Genomic DNA, 24,116 nt, shown 5'->3' with positions numbered 1-24,116 from the left:
TTGGTACTTTTAGGTTATTTGGAGCTCTGTATAAAAACGTATGGTAATGACAGACTTGGAGACGGCACATCCCGTTAGGTGTCTTCTTAGTGCGTGCTGTTACAGCAAGCGGACGTTATGGATCGAGAGTGACTTACGACTCTCGGGCAGTAAGCTAACTGAGAAGAGTTTGTCCTTGCTACGGGATTATGTGATATGAAGATGCTCACGATAATATGCCACCACAGCCGGGTCTTCTCCTGGTGTTAGAGCCGGAAGGGGCCTCAAAGATTGAGCCTGCCACGACATTTTTAAAGATGATCGTACTGAGGTGAATGCCTGATCTGTGATCGCACACCTGGAACAGAGCTGGGACATCCTCTGAGCAACATGGGAACTCTTTCTGGCATGTATGAATCCATAAAGTCATCTCTTTACTCTCAGTCTAGGACTTTTTCTTTAGCATTTGTACATTTTACTTAATGTTTCCTCATTATAATGCATAGAACGAGTATTATCAAGAAATCTAGGTAAGAGACTTACCTAGTGTACCCTGTTGGAAGCTGGGTAGCTTTGCTTTCAATTTTACTTTTTTTTTCCCTTTGAAACCGAGATTTCCTTAGGATCTTTGAGAAACTATATTAAATGGACTAATTGTTGTAGAAAACATATATTGGTAATGTTTGCTTATTTGCGTGTTTTATTTCAGTTGGGCCATTATTTGGTGGTTTCCTCTGAGTTCATGTGTGATTTAAAAATATATATGAATTTTATATATATATATATTTTAAAATAACTTGTTATTTGGAGTAAGCACCATATCATTAAGTATGCACAAAGGTAAAAGGTAATTTTAAAAATATGTAAACCAATCTTTACAAATGTAAGCCGGATTACTTCTCCTAGAAGTGAGCATGGTTACTACATTACTTGGGCAAAGAATGATCAAGAGAATTAGGTGACTCACACACTAATTTCATTGGAAATATTTGAGCAGGGAGGGCCTAATATGTAAGAATCAGTGTTTCAGGTTTTCGATATTAAATGAGTTGAGTTTTGTAGACTCAATAAATTTTGGACATTTGAAGATATGAATGCTTGCTATATATGTTATTAGAGTTTGTGTGTATGTATACTCATATAAGGTACAGAAATTTTATATATAAATGTATGTATATATGTAAATTTATAGATAAGAATGTGTATAAATTTGTTTACTGTGTTGGCCTTTTAGATGAGTCTATTTGTCATGAATGATGGTGGCTTCTGTTAAGGACCTTTGAAGTGGTTTGAAGTAAAATCCTGTATCTTAAATTATTTGGTAAGATTGAGATACTTTTTTAGTTTAATGCTTTTTTCTCCCTTATTTTCTCTCTCCTTTTACCACCAAATTATCCATGAATAGTGATAGAAACAATGATATTCTTAGTGTGGAGAGAATTTAGAATTTTTCAAAGATGCATTACTTTTGTGGAAGTAGATACACAGTATAGTCTGGGATAATATTTAAGACCTTTGCATGAAATACTATCTTTTGTGGCATAAAGTGATTTAAAATTTTAACTTAAAAAGTAGTGATAAAAATTGTTTCATCACTATGGTAACCCTAATGCTTTTTCCCTAGTAGATTGTCATCACCGTTTATGGTTTTGATCTGATCTTTGTTCTTTTATGTGTCAGGAAAACCTAAGCCAAGATGGGTGACTTTGCCAATCTTTTATTCAAACAGGTTTTCTGACTAAACATGTTTTATAATGTTATTATGATTCACATCTTCTGGATACAAAGTGTTTATATGGGTAGTTTGACTTGACAGCTTGAAATGTTTATTTAATATGTATGTGCACTAATTTTATTAGTTTGTCTCTGTTAAATAAAGCTGATAGTATTTTAAATTACTTGTCCTTATGACCCAAATTATTTGTCTCTCTGAAAGAGCAGTTGGTGTGTTAGTCTATTATTTGTCTTCTTTCTTTACCTTTTTTCTTCCTCCTTAGTAGACTATGTTCCTGGAGGGCAAAGATCATTTAATCAACTTTACAAACCTAGTGCCAGGATTAGAACTGGGTATTCAATAAAAGCGTGTTGCAAGAATGCCTTTTAAAGTAGCTGGAGGACTGTGCAGGATGCCAGTCCTTGATGATAATGAGAGATAGTAGTATAAATGTTTCTCTACCTCCTAATGTTTATGACTTGAAGAAAATAAGTTAGACATTTTGTAATAGAAATTATATATCATTTACCTAGTATCATTTATTGATGCTTGCTATGTGTTTGTTGCAATGGGGTATTAAGATAAAAAAAAAGTAAGCTTCTGTTTTCTAGCATTTCGGAGATATAGAGGACAAAATTAGAAAAATTTGGTATGTAAAATTTATTAAAAAACAGTAAAAGATCCTTTGTAGGTCTCGGTATTGACAGCCAGTTTTTAGGTGACAACGCATGAAGGTTTCTTTGCCTCAGTCTGGTTTAGAAGTGAATATGAGACTTTGGGTTGCACTTTAGGGACTCTTGAATCTGTCTGGGGGAGAGGGGAGCACTGTCCTGTGAAGGCCGCATAGAAGGAGCTGTGAGATCGACTGGCTTGTGCTGATGCCAAGACTTGTAGGGGAAATACTAGATTTTTGGAACTGAGAGGAACCTCTGGAGTCACTCATAAGAGTTGGCCTATTCCAGCTGAGAAAGCCCAGCAGGGATTTGCCCTGGCCCACAGTGAAGTCTGGGCAGAGCCAGTCCCTTTAAGGGCAGGTTCTGTGATTGCTGGTCCAGTCGCTTTGCACCAGCAGTGTGCTTTTACTCCTGAAGTGGTGGAGATAAAAGTAAAAACAGCTGAACTATTCAAACAAAAGGAGCTATAATCAAAACATTATGATAAGGCATGAAAAACCAATCAAACAAAACTGCCTTCATGGTTTTATTTAAAAATGACTGAAACAGTATGCTGTAGACCTTCAGTATCTGAGATTTAGGGGAGGGGATCCTCATTGCCAAGACCAATATTCCTGCACGGAACAACAAGGGGAGAAAACGATAGAAGTCTCTGTTACGGTATGTTGTATTTTGAGTTTTCCGCTAACATCTGGCTATGTACTTGGGGGCTGTCATGACTGACTCTTTTCCAGGGTGGGTTCCTGGCACCAGGTAATTTACCAGGACACTCTCTGCAGGGTCAACCTGTATGGTTCTAAGAGACCTTGGTCCAGCTTTAGTCACCTTATATCGACCTGCTGATGTTATCCTGGTTAAGTTAAGCAGTAAGATTTGTATTATGTAGCCAATTCCTGATGTCCATATAGTAATTAGTTAGGACGTGGCAAATGACTGTGATGACGATTAGTTTTGCTCCATGCCATAGGTTCTTCATTTGGAAATGGAAACTTGTAGTTACTCTTGAACTGACTCTGTGTTAGGCACTGTGTGAAAATAGATACTGTTTATGATCTGGAGTAAATCCCATTGCAGCTCTAAAAGAAATAGTTCAGAGAAGATTAAGGAGAATCAAGGAACTTGTCACTTGCCAGTATCATTGGCTGAGGGCAACCAAAGTTCTTTAAAAACAACAGATAAGAGAAAATGAGGAAGGCAGAGTGTATAAATATTTCCTTTTTTGTCATTACATATTATCTCATTTGCTGTCACCTCTGAACCAGTGATATTTTGGTATGAACTTTGTAAGTTCCCAGAAGGGTGTTGTATCCAAATGTGCAAATATTAAAATTTTTCTAAGGAAGCTCTCAGTGTTTTAAATCTATTCTAATTTCAAGTATTCTTATTTAAGCTCAGAACATTCTACAGTGGTTTGGCTGCAGATTTGTGTTATAGAACGGACCGTTTAGGACACATTAAATAGCGTGGCATTGTTTTCCTATATGATTCATTAACTTCAGCTATAATTCTACATCTCTTAAGTTTTAAGATAGTTATTTACTTTATCAGTGGTAGTCCTGTATGCATAAATGGAAATTTTTGCATATATTTGCAATAATAAATAATCTTCAGAAAAATGGTCCCTTATTTTAAAAAAAAGTTGTGGGAAATAGCAACAGAGTAATCTATTTGAAACCCTCAGAAAAATAAGCCTCTTGTTAAAACCCTTAAGTAAAACGACATAGTCACCAGAATCTATGGGAAAATGGGGACATGTGGGACTCTATCTTTAGAGAGCAAATAAATGTGTTCTTCTAATTACCGCCTGATTATTTTTGAGGAGGTTACCTTAAATAAAAAAAAAAAAAGAACCAGTTTATCAAAACCTAGATTGTAATGAAAATAGTTCATCTTATTTTTATTCTTTTTATTCCTCCTTAGCTTTTTCATACAGCTATGAAGGAGCAGTAAAATAAACAAAAATAGGCACTTGGAGAAATGTGGACTATGTTAGACTCTAGATGAATAATAAACATAAAAATTTGCATATATATAATACCTATATTTAATTGTAGAAACAAACATACTAGTCTGTAGGTAGCAGTTAACTCTTATTTTACACTGTGAATGAGACGCAAATAGAATTAAAAATGATTTAAAGGTACTTTAATTGGAATCCGTTGAATTTTATTTGAATAAATTACCCACACTTTAACAAGGTTGGAAATTCTTCTCATGCTACCATGTAAATATATCTTTAAAATGTATAATTTTATTTTTTTAAGGTTAAGTGTCCAATGTGTCTCTCCATATGACACGTTTTCTTGAAAGACATAGAATATTCCTTAAGAAAATTAAAAAAAAATAAAAACTTTGCCTGTTTTAAAATCTGTTACAAAGGAAAACTCAAGGACAAGAAACCTTTCCTGAAGACTTACAATTGCAAAACGTTTATCTAATGTTCATAAGGTGTTGGGTCTGGTCCAGCCAAGTGAAAGATCACACTGTCCCGTGTGAGACCTGAAGAATTCAGATGTTTTCTTTTTACACTCTCTTCTGGAATTCAGAACCAGTTAAGAGTGTAAGGTGTAAACATCATAAATCATTACAGGAGCTAATGCCTACTGTCACTGGCAAACAGTCATTGTAGATTTGCTAATTATTTGGTTAAATTTTATTCATATTTGACAGCAAAAAGCTGTAAATAGATCCCAAAGAGAAAAGTTTGAAGCAAAGTAAGGATATCAAGAGAATTGCCAAATCTCCATTTTTTTTTTTTATTCTATACTAGATGTGGCCTTACATCATGAGATCTGCAATGAGATTTTGAATGAGGGTGTCCCATTTTCCAAAAGGAAAGTTCCAGCAATGTTCAAGAACTGTTATTTAGAATTCCTTAATAGTCATAGAATGTACGTGTGCTCATGTTTGAGGTTTTCCACCTGTGTTGCTTTATGTACAAATTAGAAAATAGATGCCTATTTTGATAAAACTCATGTCTCATTATTTATAAAGGTCTTATGCTACTAACAAATGAGCAAGTGTTCTTTCAGGTAAGTTGCTCTTTCCCCTAAGTAATTGCCTGTTGGTACCATAGCCCTACCTTGTGTATAATGGATGTTTTGTATTCTGAGATTCTAGATAATTTTATTTTAATGTTATTCCCCTAGTGGTTCCCAATGTGACAAGGGTTTAGGGGCTAGGGGATGTTGGCAATGTCTGGAGACATTTTTTACTGTCATAACTAGGGGTAGGTATCAGGTACTGGTATCTAGTGAGCAGAGGTCAGAAATGCTACTAAATGTCCTATAATGCACAGGACAATTTCCCACAGCAAAGAATCATCCAGCCCAAAATGTTGATAGTGCTGAGGTTTAGAAACCCTACTCTAGATGGAAGGGATAGTTTCTCTTTCTCTCCCTTGCCATATAAGATGTATTTATTTTTTTAATTATTAAAACTCACAAAAAATACTCCTAGAATGTAGTAGTGTTAGAGACTAAAATTTAGCCCTCATCAAAATAGATCATTAAATTAGCTATGTGTAGGGAATAAAATTATAGCATCTGGTTAATGTGTGGATATAAAATTATAATACTGAAGTATACCTGGAAAAATTATAAATAGACATTTGGTAAAAATGAGTTTGTGTTTTAAAATTACATACTGCTGAAGCTGGAAAGGGGTCTTACCGGTCATCTAATTTGTTGGTTCTTAACCGAGGTGATGTATTGATAGTCATCAGTGCTTCAGAATTACTTGAGGAGTTGTCTTGCTCAAAAAAAGAATGCTTAGAAACCTCCTCTGATATGGTCCTTTTTATAAGCTCACTCACTTTTTCAAAGTCCTTTTTGAAGGAGGTTGTTATGACCTTATCCTATCCCCATGCCACTCCCTCTTTGAGAACCTTTGCGCTCTTCTACCCCATAATGCGTGGAGGCTCAAAGGTGCTGGCATCCCAGCGGTAACATAGTGACTGCTGAACGGAAAAAGCCGATCATTGTTTTTTCCCTATTGCTTTAGTAGGCTTGCTTTTAAAATGTTGAACTACTTTTTATCTATTCCGTTCATTCTCCTCGTGCTAACAGAATGCCTCCTAGGTGCCTGCCAGGTCCAGTGCTAGTGTGTGAGGATACAGACATTGTCCCTGCCCTCCTGGAGCAGAAGAGAGACTAAAACAGATGAGTAATAAAAGCAAAAAAGGAGTCTGTAAAAATGAAAACAAAAATATTGAACAGCAAAGGGCCTACCAAACACTTGGATCATCTGCGACCCAAGAAGTAGAAGTGACTTTGCTCAAGGTCACCTAATGACGTGTTGAGGTGGAGGTTGGAAGGAGGGCATGGACCTCTGCACATGGCTCTGCTCTCGCACTCTGTGCTAGCAGACATGTAGTTGGGAACAGGGGCACCTTCTAACTCTGGAAAGATATGATGGAATGTACTGGAGTAGTAGTAGGTACTTCAAAGAGAAAGTGACAGCCCTTCTTCCTTTCTTAAGAGGACATAGCCACGGCTGAAGAATGAAGAGTTCCTGAGCTTGTCCCCTCCCTTGTACTAGGCTCTGGGCAGTCAGTAGCTGCTCAAATCGTCTCACAGAAAAGGGGAAGCATGGGAAGGTGGAAAAGGAGGATTGTAATATTCCTGTGGATGGAGCCAGGATGTAAGGGAGAAAGACAAAAGGCTAGTGGGATTAGAATGGAGAAAAGTCAAGAATATATTTTCCGTGCTGCTTACCCTCTCCTACTCATGAGCTTCAGAACACACTTGTCCATAGTCCGCATTATAAGTGTGGATTTTGTTTCTAGACCAGCCTCCTCCAGCCTACTTCACCTATAATGCGTTTTAACGATAGCACTAACAGACTGTAGTACCTACATTTTAATAAAACGTTTTGAAACGGTGGATGTGATTTGGGCAGTCCGGCTAGCAAGTTGATTTATTAAACGTATAAATGGGAGCCTAAAAATGACCACATAGATTTGGAAAAGGATTTTTAAAATATTTAAATTTTATGATCTGATACATGAGATTATCGTATGGAAAAACACTCCAGTACAAACTAGATTCACTCTTACCCATATGAGAAAAACATTTTCTTTTCCCCTTTGAATCATATCAGCTCTTAAGAATGCATAAAATTTTGTTCAGGAACATGCTGTGCCCTCCCCTTCCCCCACCCCTCATTTTTTGGTTAATTGTTGTTTGCTCTATTGTAAGTACTAAAAGCTGTACTTAGTTCCACTTAGTTCATCATTCTTTTATTTTTTTTTTCTTTCTAAATTGAGTACAGCCTGATGAAGGAGTATTGTGGCAGTAAAAATTCTCTAATTCATTGCCACAGTAGAGCGGCTCCTGTGTACAGTGCTCAAAAGCGAAATGCTCTAAAGTAATTATCTCCCTGGCTCCTGAGAGAACTCCTGTTAGCAAAAGCAAAGCAGGAAGTTACTTGAACCCACGAAGAGGAGGCTGATTTAGAAGCCACGTGGAGATGCCATGGGAAGAGGCTTCACCTGTACTGGTGGAGGGTAGGATGAGCAATTCAGATAAGCTTCCAGCTGTCAAAACAGGTAAGAGGAAATTAGTAGTCTGTCAAAAAGTGATGAAACTTAACTAGGGCTAGATATAGCATCTAGGGTCCTTTGCAAAACTTTGAGTGCAGAACACCCACATTTGAATTAATAAACACTTATTAGAGATTTATTTATTCTGTATTCTATGCTGGAAAGTTGGGAAGATAGAAAAGAAGGATTGGACACAGTGTCTGGCCTCAAGGACCTTTTAGAGAAGAGAGGACTGCCACGTTGGGGCTGTGTGTAGAAAGGACAATAAGTTGATACCGTCAATGGGCTCTGAGGAGGTGAGAGAAGTTGTGGACCATTCAAAATAAATATTTGATCTCCTCACCCTTCACACTGCCATTGTCTCCACGTCATTTGGGTCAAGCACCCATTCGTCTGCATTGGCTTTTGCAGCTGTTACTCAAATATTTCCCTTCCTTTTTGAGATGTCCTGAGAACAAGGGCTGTGCCTTACTCGTCTTATTCCAGTGCCTGTCAGTGCCTGCTAAACGTAGGTTAGATTTAATGACTGAATGAGTAATGAATGGATTAACAGGTGAAGCTTTGTGAAAGAGATGAGGAAGTAGGGTATGGCTGTGGACTGATGGAGAGTTGAGGCTGGGAATGGAAAGTAGAAGGAATATTCCGAATCCAAACCAGGTCATACTGATGAACGTGAAGTGCTGGGAAGGTAATTTGGGTTAGATTTATGCAATACAGTGGAAAGCGTGTCAGTACATACTCATGAGATTGCAAGTAATAGGAAGCCCAGCTCAGAGTGGATTCAACATCACCACATCAGTAATTTTGACTTTTCAAATGAAGAAATGGTCCGTAAGAAAACTGCTGTTCGTGAAAGCAAAGCGGGGATTATTTTGCCGCACATAGAATGCTGATTGAGTGGCTACAGAGGCTCTTACTGCCCTCCGTAATGAATGGCCTGCAGATCTTCAGCTACCGTGGGAACTAATCAAATGCTGTAACCAGTGCTGGCCGTTTTGCTGTCTTGGGCTCTGCCTTCCTACCTCCGTGGTTTTATTTTTATGACGGCAAAATGGCTGCAGTAGCGCCAGACCTTCTAAGGCAACACCAGATCTAATGGTCTTGCCTGCTCTAATGTCTCTTGCATCTGACCGTGATCTTGTTAGCTGCACATCAAAACCGATCACTGTTTCCAGGGAACTGGGATATGCTGTTTGGCTGTCGCCAGTCCGGTCTTATCCCATGAACCAGTGTTTAGGGATGGGCTGCATGTTCTTTTTGGTGCTGGGGATGGTGTTTAGATACTTCTGCTCTCACCCTGGTACTCTCTGTGTTCCTTGTTTTGTTCTTCTCCACAACGCACGTTACCTTCTCATACAATGTATCTCTTACTCTGTAGTGGACTGTTTATCTCTCCTTGTTGGAATGTATGCTTCACCAGGGCACATATTTTTGCCTGTTTAGGTCACTACTCTATCCCCTTTGTCCAGAACATGTAGGAGCTCAATTAATATTCGTTGACATGAATGAAAGGATGGAGAGACAATGCCCTTACTTTCTTAAGGCTACGTTCTTGTGGAGGAGGATATATATTAAAATAAGTAAGTACACAAGACAATACCAGGTAGTGATAAGGATTGTTAAAAATAAAATCTATCTATGGGAAAGCAAATGCAGGAAGCGTGGTTTAATTTCGCTGGCAATTCTGCCTTGATCATATAGCTGATAACAGGAGAGGCAGGAGACTTCCATGGACATTCCAGAAAGAGTCAAACCCATATAGATATAACAAACATGATGTTCCCTACAGAGGCTGTCATATGGTTTAATCAAATTAGGGATACAGTTGCACCCTTTAGAGAAATCACTATTCCAAGATTTTTGCCAGCTTCTTCCTGGCAGGTCTTATGGACTTCTGTCAACTTTTAACTCAGTGTCACTCATTTCTTTTGAAACTCCAGGTCACTTTGTTTTTATCTTGCACAGTAAAATTTTTGTGTTATATGGTCTTAGTTATCCACATGTGGGTGACACATTTCTGATGCCATACTTCCTTCCTAAACACTGCCTTGTACCACCCTAGCACCATGATAATAAACATTTTATTAGGGCATGCAAGCCCATTTTGGTAGTGGTCTTAAATATAATTAGGAAGGTAACTCTGACGCACACACACGCACACACACACACACACACACAACACACACACCACTGTTTAAAGTAATTTGAGGATTATCTTCTGTTTTAGGTTCATGAGTGGCTGTTAACGAAAAATTGGTACAGTGCTTGTGATGTTTCTAAATGTATAACTGGAACCAAGTGATATATGAATGAGACAAAATCAGATAACAGAAGTCATATCATGACTTCATAGCAGTCATTTATGAGCTCATATTATAAGCTCATATTTGAAGATAGGGAGAGATTTTGTGTTGTAAAATGAAAGAAAGGTTTAGAAATCCTACATATATACATAATGCTTATATATACAAAAGAAAAAAGTGTGAAAAGATATGTGCCAAATTGTTAACAGTGCTTACCTCATTAATGATGTAAACTAAAGGAGTTGCTTGAAGTTTACCGAGAAGCGTGCATTATTTATTTAATTCTAAAAACTAAAAGAAAAATTTAAGAACATTTAGAAAATTGACCCCAGAGTAGTTTTAATACTTAAAATAATTACTGGATATTTTGTTTTTACTCTACCACTCCTAATATTATAAATGGGTATTAACACTTTATAAGGCTATGAGGCATTATAGTTACTAAAAAAATTATTTACAACCCTTGACTCATTCTAAAGAAATAATTCAACCGAGAAAGGGAGCTGTATTATACAAAGTTGCTCATTGCAGGTTTAAAGTGGAAGGAAAAAAATTAGGAACACCTTAAGTGTCCACCAAAAGAATAATGGAAATCATAATTGTCCACCCAAAATGATAGTGATTACTCTGAAGCCCATTCCGTAAGAAGGCAGGGTAGAAATAAGTAAGGAAGTGATAAGTAGCTTATTAAATTTTTGGAATATTATGGAATTCCTAATGAAGTCATAACTGGAAATATGGGAGGCATATGGAAATGTTATGATGAAATGTTAAGTGAAAATGCAGAATGGAAAATTATAAGGGAACCATGATTATAATTATGCAACCAAAAGGTATTCTGATATATGAAGATAAGGCAAATATGCAAAATAAAAATGCATATTTTAGCTTGGAGCTATTTTGGTATACTTTTACTTTATAAGTATATTTTAATATAGATATACTTTTAATGTAAAATCAGGTTGGCATGAACTTCGTAATGGTGGTTTATGTCATTTTTTGTAATTAACCATAAAGAAAGAGCTTTTTTTTTTCTTTTATCGTGTACAGTTGGAGTGACAGATAATTGTTGGTGACCCTCACTTTCAGGATTTCCTTTTCATAGCCAAGTTGAGAGGAAATGCCTCAAATCAAAAAGGGGAAGGAGGAAGGGACACAAGGTACTCCACTGTGTGTGTGTGTGTGTGTGTGTGTGTGCATGTGTGTGTGTATTCTAATAGTTTAAAACATTGCCTCAACTTGGATTATTTCTTTTTTTTTATTTTTTTATTTTTTATTTTATTTTATTTTATTTTTAAAGATTTTATTTATTTGAGAGAGAGAGACAGCCAGCAAGAGAGGGAACACAAGCAGGGGGAGTGGGAGAGGAAGAAGCAGGCTCCCAGCGGAGGAGCCTGATGTGGGGCTCGATCCCAGAACGCTGGGATCACGCCCTGAGCCGAAGGCAGACGCTTAAGGACTGCGCCACCCAGGCGCCCCAACTTGGATTATTTCTATCCTCAGACCAGTGCATAAACACTTTTTGGAAAAAAGCTAAAATGTTTAGACAGCTGCTTCCTTTATTTTTTTAAATATACAGATCATATTTTTACTACCTCCCAGACATTATCATGCCTTTGTAACGAGCATGCTTTCAACTCCTGTAAACCCCTTAACTTTGTTTCTTCTTTGGGTAGCACTATTTTGATATCAGTCTTCTCCTCCTCCTCCTCCTTCTTCTTCTCCCTCTTTGAAAATTATTGTTATCTATGAATTTGTTTGACCTTAGGGTTCCTGAAAATTGAAATGACATGAGTAATTTCATGTTTCATATCCTGTATTGTTATTAATTTCATATTTAGCAATCTTTTTGCCGGGGAGGGGGTAGCCATTGTTTTACCTCAGTGAAATCAATGGCCTTTATGTATAAACTAAGACATGTAAGAAAGTAGAAGATTAACATCTTTTATCTGTGACTCTGCGACACCAAATAATCCACTTACTTTAGTTTTTCAGCCTAACACCTGGCCATTTTATTAATTAATTTATTGATCGATTCACTTAATTATTTATTACTTTAACTGATTACTGTGGCAGGAGTGGTTGGTTCTATTGCTCCTTTAGATACAGCCTTACGCTTCTATCACCTCCTTCGCATGGTTGGCAATCATGTGAACTGTTGGCCTTATGATGTGCTTTGCTTTCCCTGGATTCCTTAGGCTCCTATTTTTATATCAGATTCTACTTTGGTTGCTGGCATGACTTTAACCTGGCAGGGCAAAGGGCTTTCTTGAAGGTGACCTCAACCTGTCTGACTTCAACAGTCTGCGCAAGGAGGGAAAAAACAGTATAAGGCAGCAGGTACTGGGTTGTTGGAAATTGTTGATTTCATTTGCATTTTTTTGAGATTGCATAGAGCTTAAGTTACAACCATTGATTAGCAAAATACCTTTAAGGTTTGTCTTTGGACAAATTTACCGAAAAGACATTTAGGCATTTTCTCCACATTCATTAATCTGGGAGGCTAGTTAATAGACAACTAGCTACTATTATGTTTCCTTTTTTATGTCACATGATGCATAGATCTTGAAAGGTTAAAAAAAAATTCTGTGCATGTCTCATTGAAAAGGTGCACACCTTTCTTGCCCTGTATGTAGGGTGATGTGGGTCCTTTAAATAGAAGACCACGCACTTGAGTGGAAGGCTGCCCAGGGCATCTGAGCTTCATGCTGCAGTGCTGAAAGCTAGACCGTGTATCTAAGAAAATTAAAGTGATTTGCCCCTGTTTTGATCAGAACCTTGTGTTTCTGTGCAGAATATTTTCAAAACAAGATCTCTGTCATGAAGAAAAGGTCAACGTCAGTTCTTTCCAAAGACTCTTCTATTTCTTTCGGTGTTACAATCCTAAATGTATATATTAAAAGGAATTTAGATAAATGAGTGTGACTTTTCAGTTGTGTTTCTAATCCTTAAGTGTATTTAAATGTGTTTGAAAGAATCAAAAGATACAAAGCTTATGGCTATTCCCAAAATTTTAAACTTCGTTTAAACAAGATAAATTAGCTAAGGTATTTCTGCTAGTAGCTATTTTTTTCCCCCCGCAATTGCTCGGTTTGAGAAATGAAATACAGATTTGAGAATCATCTTTTTGTTTAATCTTTAAACATTGTTTAGTAAACATAGCCTTTAAAGCACTTCCCCCCCTTACTTTAGGAGAAAAGATATATTAATATTACATACACACACACACCATTTTTTCCTCATGTGTATAACCTAAAATCTCCTGGAAAAAATATATATACTTTCTACTAGAAAAGAAATTACTAACAACTTTTTCAGCTGCCAGAAATTGATCCTGGGCTGCTGCAGCTAATGCATTCTCCTTAGAGAGGCCGAACCTGGTCGGTCACAGGTGACAGCTGACCCACTTACTCAAACCTTGTTAAAAGACCAGGTTCTTCCAAGTTCTCCCTAGATGGCCTATCATCCAGCTGGGGCTGCTGATGCTGAATTTTTAAGTGCTGATGCACTTAATTTTTTTTATAGCTTTAGTGTAACCAATCAGTATTGGAGTCATGGTTAAAATGAACCTTTGGTAAAATTCTGACATACAGAGCAGCCTGTAAGAGTATTTAGAGTTCCATTTCGAAATGAGGATAGGGCTCACGAATGCTGTGAGTTTGGTTATAGAGCCCTTTCCACTGTTTAAGGAAGTTTGTGTTTTTTAATCAGTGGTTTGACTTTTATTAAAATAATCAACCCCATAACTTTCATTCATACGACATTATGATTTTTCTACCTTCTTGGTAACTTATTGGGATAGTAAATACCTTCAGGTGCCTTATGACTTAACTAATTTGTGATCCCCTCCATGGTGTACGCAATGTTTCAAAGGAGTCAGGTGTCTGGGTGAAAGCTATGACAAGGCTGTGGTTGGCATTTGTGCTCAGTTGCTTTAAGACCTATTTATTGGCTTTTTTCCTAAAGAATAGATATTTTAACCATACAATTGAGGGTTGGAGTTTATGCTGTTTTGCTTTTTTTGTTTTTGTTGTGTAATTTATCAGCCGAAAAACCTTTGTTGAAAGAGTACAAGTTCTTGGTCTGTGTTCTCTGGACTGCTTTTTGATGATTCACACCGCCAGTGATTAATGGCAGGCTTCAAAGCCGCAGCCACTAAGTGCAGGGCTCCCTTTGTTGACTTTGTGGGTCATGCTTGGTAATCTTGGGAGAGGTGTTTCCTCAAGATAGGAATGGCCAACACCCTGTATGTTAGAAAACTTTGTGAAATAAATGTGTGTGTGTATGTTTATATCTATATGTATCTGTATATACATATATGTGTATATATATGTCTGTTTGTGTGTGTACAAACACACAGTGTTTGAAAGGCAAGAGACAAGGAAATAGACTTGGTTAATTCTTTGAAATGTATATCATTGTTTTAGAAGTTTTAGAACACTGGTTTATGTGATGTGATAGGAACAGGGGGAAATCTTTGCTCATTTACACTTAAGGAAAAGACATACAAAATATGGGTCTGTAATGATTTATTATATGCAGGAGTCATCACCATTTTACTCCATTCGTTACAAACCAGTCACATTAGATGCAAATCTGCGTAGGGGAAAAGATATAAGTTTTTTATCTTTAATGGAAGGGATGGTTGGGTGGTCATAAACTGCTCTCACACTTGATGGCATTTGACTTTAAAGAAGCGATACGGTATAAGGATTGTTTAAAAATAATTCCGTTCCAAAATAAAAAGTTTTAAAAGCTAAAAAAATTCTTTATGTCAAAATTAATATTGCATGAATATTGAATTCTATGTTTACCTGAAAACAACCTGTAAATTCTTTGCTAGGTGGACAATCAGATTTCACCAGTTAGGTGTGAGTGCATGTGACAGAGGGTTAGAATCCCTGTTTATTGTTAGTATTTAGATTTGTTGTAATCTTTTTTTTTTTCTAAAGATAACACATTGCTTTATGAAGATACTAAGAGAACTTGCTTTAGTGAGTTTAAGTCTATTGATGCATAGGTATGACTTTTTAATCCACATATTTTAAATGATGTTTGGTTACTATTTGTTTAAAAGCAATGGAATAAAAACATCTCTAGCTATCCAGATTCCAGTCTGTACAGATGACTAATCATGTGGCAGATTTGAACATAAAGGTTCTAGTGAAAAATAAAAAAAATTACAATAAAAGTGTATTTGCTCCCTGATTTGAAAGTACAGAATGTTTTCTGTGCCTTTCAGATATGGGGAACTATGACACTGAAAACAATGGTAACCATGGTGAAAGTACCTTACAAAATAACTGAAAAAAAAAAAAAAAGAGAGAGAGAGAGAGATGTGGGGAAGAGTAGGAAGCAGTTGGTGTAGTAACAGGCTGGTGGGTAAATAAATATTTCAACTCATGCCTGGTTACTTGGGTAATCATGAGATTATTAGGTGTTCGATAAGTTTATCCTAAGTTCTTAAATTCTGTGATTCTATGACCCAGGAGGTGTCCAGGAGTGACGTGAGTAAACTTTAAGTTTTGAAGGGACATTAACTCCAAGACTTAGAACACTTGAGAGTACCCAGAAATCCCTAGTGGGATTTCTGAGAAGTTAATGTTATGCCTCCTGTTAACCTCTTATTAAGACTCTATCTACTCCGTGCATGTATGAAACAAACGAACAACACACACACACACACACACACACACACACACACACACTCCTGATGCCAGAAGCTTAAGCAAGGAGGAAGTTTGTCAGAAGTGTCTAGGGCAGCATTATTGAACAGAACTTTCTTTGATGATGGAAATGTACTCTCAATCTGGGCTGTCCCATGTGGTAGCCGATAGACATCCATGACGAGTGAGCACTAGAAATAGGACTACTCAAACTGAGGAACTGGATTTTACATTTTACTTAGTGTTAATTAATTTAGATTTAAATTTTTTCAATATTTAAAGGAATCCTGGGAATAATGAAGCCATCAGTCTTGCTAAAAGTAAAAAGCCAGGGTGGCCCTAGGGACCAGGGACTGCTTTGGGATCTTTAGAAGCAGGGGTGGTGGACTTGTTAGAGTTACAGTGACCATGACTCAGGTACTATTGGCTCCCAGCCTGTGTTTATAAGATCAAAAGGACGACTTCCAGAGAGTGACAACCTGATTGTCTTAGCTTGGGTCTGTCATCGACCCCCAAATCAATTAACTGTGGGTTGGGTTACAGAATGACAGCGTTCTTAGGGGAGTGCTGGTGACAGTTCTCAGTGGAGGAGGAAGTGTTTTCCAGGCAGCAATTTCCAGAATTGTCTACGACATTACTTAAACCTTTTCTCCATGCAAAGACTGATTTTTCTAAATTCAAAATACTGTAATTTTGTTAATTCACTTGTGTTGCACCTGACGTATCCCTTTTTATGGCAAATTAAAATAGTTCTGCTATATGTTGATAAAACTTTACTAACCTGAGAGACTAATAATTTGTAACATCATGTGGAAGAAAATCATAGATATTACAGCTAAAGGCAACAATCTGAGTCATAGGAGTCAATGCTTTTTTTTCCTAGATGAGGAAACCAAGGCTTAGATGTGTTCCCTCAAGTTACAAAATTAGTTGCCGCACGAGGGCCAGATGCTTATTTTCGTCTGAACCTATGCTGTTGAACAGTTAAACAGTAAAACCAACTGTTTGAAAACCATCTTGCTGAAATTCGGGTCTTTCCTGTACATTATTTTTTGGTAGAATGGTTATTTTTACATTACGTACAAATTTAGTGAGAAAACAGAGTCATGCACATTTTCAATTTTCATGGTTTTCCTTCTTAGTTTTTTTGAAGCACGAAGAAAGTTTTGATTAAAATGTGATGTTTGTGTCACGTGAACTTGTAAAATCACCTCTTCTTACTTAATACATTTGAACCAAATATTATTTGTCGCAGGTAAATTAAGAACAACTAGAAAGAAAAGGTTAACGATGACTGCTGATTTTTTGCAAGGTAGAGTTGGAATAGTTGTTTGAAAGCCCATGATACGTGTGTTGAGGACTTCCCCAGGAAGAGATTGTCCTCTGTGTGCCTTAGTCATATTTCTGCAGTGAGGGCGGTGAGAGCCTTGCTTTGGTCCCTGCACCTCCCCAGGCCCAGGAAGTGAAACTGCTAAGGCGCTAAGTACCTACATCTATTGTATTAAATTATGCTAACGGCAGCCAGGGGACATGTTTCGACAGTAGAATTATTTGGGATTCAAGATTAACAGATGAATAGAACAGAGAAGAAATGAGGTTTAATGGAGAAGACATAAGAGCAGGTGTGTCAAACGTCAGCTTCACGTGGGAGGTAGCATTAGAAGCCCAGAGGTCCTTCCACTCACAGAGAGTATGCTACCTACCTACCATGGACACCAGGGCATGGGGAGTTCAGGGCCTGATTTTCCATGTGTTCATATCAACTAGAAGCAATCATCTTTTTTTTTTTTTTTTTAAAGATTTTATTTATTTATTCGACAGGATAGAGACAGCCAGCGAGAGAGGGAACCCAAGCAGGGGGACTGGGAGAGGAAGAAGCAGGCTCATAGCAGAGGAGCCTGATGTGGGGCTCGATCCCACAACGCCGGGATCACGCCCTGAGCCGAAGGCAGACGCTTAACCGCTGTGCCACCCAGGCGCCCCGAAGCAATCCTCTAGGAAGAGCTCTAGATGCATAGCTCGGAGATTTAAATCCTCTTTTGATCTCCGCTGAGGCCTGTCTGCCCCGTTTCTCCCATTCTCATCTCCTTTACCGTCTTCTGGATTTCACAGATGGGATAGAAAAACGGCTGTTTTTTCTGCCACCTCCTCGCACTGGCTTTGCTGCCACCACTAGGGTGTGAACTGGCTATCAGTGCTCAGACTGTCCAAAACACCCTCACTCAAAATAGGTTTTAGTTAAGTCAGATCTAAAGTATATTGGTAGTGGGATTATCTATGCTCGTATGGAATAACTGCCAACCACTTTTAAACTATTCTTTAATATATTCTTCTTATCTGGAATAGCTTTTCCCAGGAAAAGATGGGGGAGTGAGGGCTATCAGTTAAATATCAGTTATTGTAGAGATGGAAAGCTCCATGAGGATGTACTTACAGGCTAAGATCTGAGTATATTGAATGCAAATTCTTCTCCTGTGGTTCCCCGCTCCTGGTTTGTTATTTGTCATTTGGGAACCTAGTAGAAGAAGAGACACCCTTGATAACTAGCAAGCCTGCCTTGGTTATAGTAAGTCAAGCATTTTCACTAATTGTGCCAAAGATGATTATTTTACTACATAAAAGGAAGAAAAAAGGAAAAGAAATTTAAAGACAAACAGTAGTTGGTTTTCCTATCTGAGTTGGACACTGTGTTTCACCACATTCTGGTTATTACGTTTGATTCATTTAAAACCCAGCTGGGTAGAGCCTAAATCACACAAGAATTTCAGGCAGTCGTGGCAAGTTCTTTTTGACCCAACTTCATTCATAGCCAACATAATTTCATAAAAAAAAAAATCTGAACAAACTAAATAACCCTGAAACCTGCACATGATCAGTTTCACTGAGATCAGGGAAGAGCCAAGTCTTCTTCACTAGATCCCATCCCCCTTTGCCTCTTTGAGGACATTGCCCCCAGCATGTCCCTTTCTCCTCTGCATCATCGTTTTCCCTCCCTACTGGATCATTCCCATTAGCAGAAAAGCATGCTATAATTTTTTGATCCTAAAATTACACACAATCCCCTGCCCACCTTCTTACCCAGCTACTAGCAGAACTTCTCAAAGAGTTGTGCACATTCACTGTCTTCAGAAGGTTGTCTCTTCCTGTGTTCTGGGTCCCTCTCAAATGCTTTTCCTCTCGCTGTGCTCAGAACCCGATCTTGTTCTGCTAGGTTTCTACTAACCTCCATGTTGTCAAGGCCAACGGTAGGCCCTTCTGACTTGACAGGACAGCAGCCTTACGCGGTTCATCATCCCATCTCCCACAGAGCACTTTGTTTTGCTAGCGTACCGAGGCATCAGACTCTCCTGATTTTCCTCCTACCTTAATAGGTAGACTGTTCTCTCTCAGTCTTGTGTTGCTGGTTCTTTGACCTCTGTCCAGCTTCTAGCCGTTGGGATGTCCCTCTTCTCTTCTCCGTCCATATGCACCGGTGGGGTGGGGTCATTGTTTGCACGTCATGTGTCCGCTGATGGTTCCTAACTTTTGTCCACTGTTGACTCTTTTCCCAGAGCCTCTAGTCTCATAGATCCAAATACCTGCTTGACTCCTCTACTTGCTTTCTGAATTACCTTGTTCACAAACTCCTGCTTCCCTTTGTTCCTTCTGACCGGCAGTGCCGGCCTGCTCGATGTTCCTCCGACACAGAAAACACACTCCCAGCTCACGGCCTCTGCGTGTGCTGTTAGCTCTGCCCACCATGCCCTCCTCCCAGACATGCACGCAGCTCTCCCACCTCCACTCGTCTTTGCTCACATCACCACTCTCAACCCACCACCTTCTCCTCTTCGTTTTCTTGTAATCCTCATTTGACACGCTGTATATTTGTTTTCATTCTAAGAGTACATGCTGTGTGAGGGCAGTGACTTTCGTCCACTTTATTCACTATCGTATTCCCATTCCTGGAGCAGTGCCTGAGCCCGAGGACGTGTCCACTCAGTCTATGTTGAGTGAGAGAGCACATGAACACTATGACCATGGTGATGCCACAGCTTACTTCAGTTGCAGGAATTGAAAATCTGAAATAGCTTAAATCAATTTCTCCTTTGAGGCTTTGCTTTAGATAACTTAAGTCTTCAGGAGACAGCAGTGCCTTGCTCTTGAAGGACAATTTCCATCGTGTGCCTTTTTCTTCTGCAGCTGTCTCTGAGGAAATTGCTCATCCTAGCTTCTTGGAATGAATCTCTCCTCTGAACTTCACTTGGCTCTTCCAGCTTGGCTTCTGTTCACGGAGCTTAGTTCTGCTTCCTGACCTCACAGAGCTTGCCCTTTTTATAGTAAAAAGCCTGTGGTGATGTCATGGGCTCAGCTGGTTTCAATCAGGTTTCAGGCTGAGCACAGTTGAAGCTGGTGAATGACTCTGCAAGTTATCTTTTGCTGGGCCAGACTCATTCTGACACAAAGCAGCACGTTATATACAGCACTAACCGTTTAACAATCATCACACACAAGTCACGGGAAAGCATTTCTTCACTCCTTACTAATGGAAATTCTAAATGATTGTTGGCTCTCCAGACAAATACGGGATGGCCAGGTAGCTGATGCCGCCACTCTGCTTACGGGCTCTCTCTCTGCTCCTACCGCTCTAGTACCTCCTAATGCATGTTTGTTACCTTGACTTCGTTCTGCTTTCTGAATATCATTCCTCAGACCCTTAATCAGGCTACCTAAAACTCGTTTCCCGCCTTGTTCTTACTCATCACTCTGCGGCTTCTGGATTTTTTTTTTTTTTTTTGGCCTTGTCATCTGTAAAATGAAATTGAATTGTGTGTTTTGTGGCCAAACTTTCTCCTTTTTACAAATTGACTTGAATTCTAGGTGCTCATCTTTACTATTAAGCTTGGATTCTCAACAACAGTTCCTATTTTCACTTTAGGACATTGATCGAACTTTTCTTAGTGAGAAGGTGATTGGCTTGAGATTCTTTTTTTCAAGAAGAGTATCCTACTTCTAAGTCTGATGCAAGATCTTTTCATTGCATTTTTTAGTTGGGACAAATGCTTTATTGGGAAACTACTCAGGTTTCTTAAAACAAATCTGTCATATTTAAAAACAGTCCTGCGTAGAATATAGTGTGTATGAAAAATAGTAGCTGCAGAATTCTGGTACCCAGAGCTCTGGAAGTTTTGATAGCCAGTGGCATGAAGGGGATAGGTGTCAACAGAAGTGTTTGTTTAAAGGGATGGTAGGGAATACGTAGAGTGAATGGGTAGAGGGAGGGAGTGCTTATGACCAGGCTGATCGCCTCATTTGTTGTCTAAATCGGGATGCTTTGAAGATGCAGGTACAACAGGCAGAAACGGGACTGCTTTCTACAAACCCAACTACGACATTGCTAGCAGATGTCAAATTATGGGTAGCCCTGGGTGGCCTTCCGGATCTCAGGACCCAGTGGAGCTGATATCCCACCTGTATGGCATTCATGATCTGCTTGTAACAAAGGCTGAGACTCAGGAAGCCTGCAGTTCAAGAGCCCCGACGTCGGTACAGAGAGATCTTTTTCTGAGCAGGCATTCTTTCTTAAACCACGGCAGATGGGAACATGGTGGAGGGAGTGCATCTAGTTTCTCTTTGGGTAGTTAATGGACCTAATTTTGAAAGCTAGCAAGAGACAAAATTTGGAGTAATGGGGTAATAGTGAAGGGCTGACAAATGACAGGAAGACCAACAAACAAAATAACTTCTAAATTAAATAGAATATGTGAAAAATATGCTGACCTCATTATAAGTTTATAGTTCTTTTTAAATTGTATAGAATAAAATAAATTCAGTGTTAAATTTGTTCTGAAACACTGACTATTACAGTCATGGTTGAAAGAACTGGTCTGAATTTTTCAGTAATGACTTTTACTTATTCATTTTTTATGTTTGTTGCCATATTAGAATAAAGAAGTGGCTCTCTCTACATATTAAAAAAAATGCCTTTTTTATATATTAGGCAGGTTCCACATTGTGACTTAGGAAGAATTCCTGGTTGACTTAGGCTTTAAGAGAAATCAAGACAGATCCTAAGATTAAGAAGAGAACTTAAAAGACGGCAATGAGGTCTCTGTCTTAGTATTATGACTAATTGCTCAGTTTTCATGGAACTTTCTGTTTAGGGAGAGCATTCTATGTCATTGAAATAGAATTCTGAACTTTCCTAAACCACTGAGCAGCAAAAATTAGAGATCAAGTTTGCAGCCAGCCAGTGACTTGTAATAGTAGATACTTAGATATTTAATAAATATCGTTGACTTGATTTGGCTGAGGGTTGTCATGGGAAAACATTTATCTGTCCATTTTAATTTTTGCTGAGCATTTTTGCAAGGCTGTGTACATCTCTATAGATGCGGTGGCTGATTTTTTTTTTTATTTTTTATTTATTTATTAATTTTTTAGTTTAATAGGAATTGTGTGCCTGTGTGAATTGAATGTGTACCCCCCCTCTGTCCTGGACTGGACAGTGAGTGGATGAACTTCTGAGGAGACAAAAGCCATTAGAAACTGTTGCGTATTTGGTTATCTAAATACTGATACATGAATGCAAGTGAAAGAGCAAGTCCTATGAAATTAGGAAATTTTTAAAAAAGTAGGTGTTAGGTTTGTTACTAAAAAAAGAAGTAACAAAATAAAAAAAAAATATGACTATGCTTCTTGGCATTTACCAGAATGAGTTGGAAGCTTCTGTCCGCATAAAAGCCTGCGCACGAATGTTTAAAGCAGCTTTATTAATTAATAATTGCCAAAACATGGAAGCAACCGAGATGTCCTTCAGTAAGTGAACGGACAAACTAGTACATCTATAACAACGGAATATTATTCAGGGATAAAAATAAATGAGCTATTAAACTACAAAAAGAAGTGAAGCGACCTGAAAGGCTGATTGCAAAGTGAAAGGAGCTAATGTGGAGAGTTTACGTTCTCTATGACGCCAACTATACGGATTTCTTGACAAGACAAAGACGGAGAGATAGCAAGAACACCAGTGATCCCCAGCCATTCCAGGAGAGCGTGGAAGAGCAGGGGGAAGAATAGGAAAGCACTGAGTGTTTTCGGGGCATTGAAACTATGCTGTATGATATTGTAGTGGTGGATACATGACATTATGTGTTTGTCAAAACCCACAGAACTATCCGATACCAAATATGAGCCCTACATTAACTGTAGACTTTAGTTAATGATAACGTGTCGATATCAGTTCGACTGTAACAAGTGTATCACACTAATAGAAGACGTTGTAACGGGAAAACTGTGGAGGGGCGTCAGGAGGTAGATGGGAACTCTGTACTTTCTGTTCAGTTTTTTGTAGATCTGAAATTGCTCTAAAAGCGTAAGTCTATCAATATGTCTTTAAAAAGGGCAAATCCCATCTTCTAGTCCGCAGTGGGTGTTTAATTACAATATGAGTGCGAGATGGAGTGAATGAAGTAATGAACCAAGTGATAATGGATGTGGAAGTGCCATGTGAATTATAAACGACTTCACAAACGTGGAGCAGAATAAAAAAGAAAAATGAAAACATGAAGTCATGAAAAAACTTCAGTGCAAAGGATTGAGCTGGCATAAGAGGAATTGAAAGTTGAATGAAAGACTTAAACTATTATAAAAAGGTCACTCTTCAGAAAAAAAATAATGAGTACAGTTTCCTTTAGATAAAGGTTAATAGCTACGCTTCTGGATTGTGTGAAGGAGAGGAACCCTCATGACTGCTTCTAACATTTGCTTGTGTTCTGAGGGTTTCTGGTTACAAGTTGCAGAGGGGCACTTCTCTGGAGGTATTTTTTGTTTTCTTCATTGTTGAATGTGGGCAGGTTTCCATAACCGTGATATAGAACCTTGATAAGATGTAAATGTGACCTCTTTACATAATCAGCTTCCCCCAAAGAAGGTTGAAAGGGAACTAAAAGAAATAGAGAGGCGGACTATCATTTGCACCATATTTTATAATTTTGGGTCTTTGGTCTAAAGAAAACTTATAACATCTTTTGTTAAGTTCTGGGTAAATTTTGGAAAGACCTTGGCTTTTTAGTTTTACCTTTGAGAATATCGAGCGCAAATATGTTGAAGGTGTACTGCTGTTTTTCTCAAATCAGCCTCTTGGTGTGTTTGAAAATAATTGTGGCAGTTGCTTGGGAATGATTTCTCGTTGACAGAAGTGTATTTTCCCCGGCCTTAAGTCTTCTTTGCAGCGGTCTCTACGCATGTGGGTGGTGAAAG

General features: G+C 38.3%; 1 protein-coding gene across 4 annotated transcripts in view; it reads left to right on the top strand.

Annotated features, from left to right (window-relative positions):
* Positions 1-24,116, top strand: part of PPP3CA (protein phosphatase 3 catalytic subunit alpha) — a 307,186-nt gene that overhangs the window by 41,780 nt on the left and 241,290 nt on the right. The window contains exon 1 of one of the 4 annotated variants that reach the window (XM_057309723.1): positions 1-24,116. This exon is cut by the window's left edge and continues 17,282 nt beyond it. The exons of the other annotated variants lie outside the window; for them this stretch is intronic. Coding sequence (XP_057165706.1) covers positions 24,101-24,116 — 16 coding nt within the window. The 5' untranslated portion in view covers positions 1-24,100. 4 annotated transcript variants of the gene reach the window in all.

The sequence above is a fragment of the Ursus arctos genome, unplaced genomic scaffold (assembly GCF_023065955.2).
Source record: "Ursus arctos isolate Adak ecotype North America unplaced genomic scaffold, UrsArc2.0 scaffold_9, whole genome shotgun sequence".
NCBI lineage: Eukaryota > Metazoa > Chordata > Mammalia > Carnivora > Ursidae > Ursus > Ursus arctos.
This window is presented reverse-complemented; position numbering and strand designations above follow the sequence as displayed.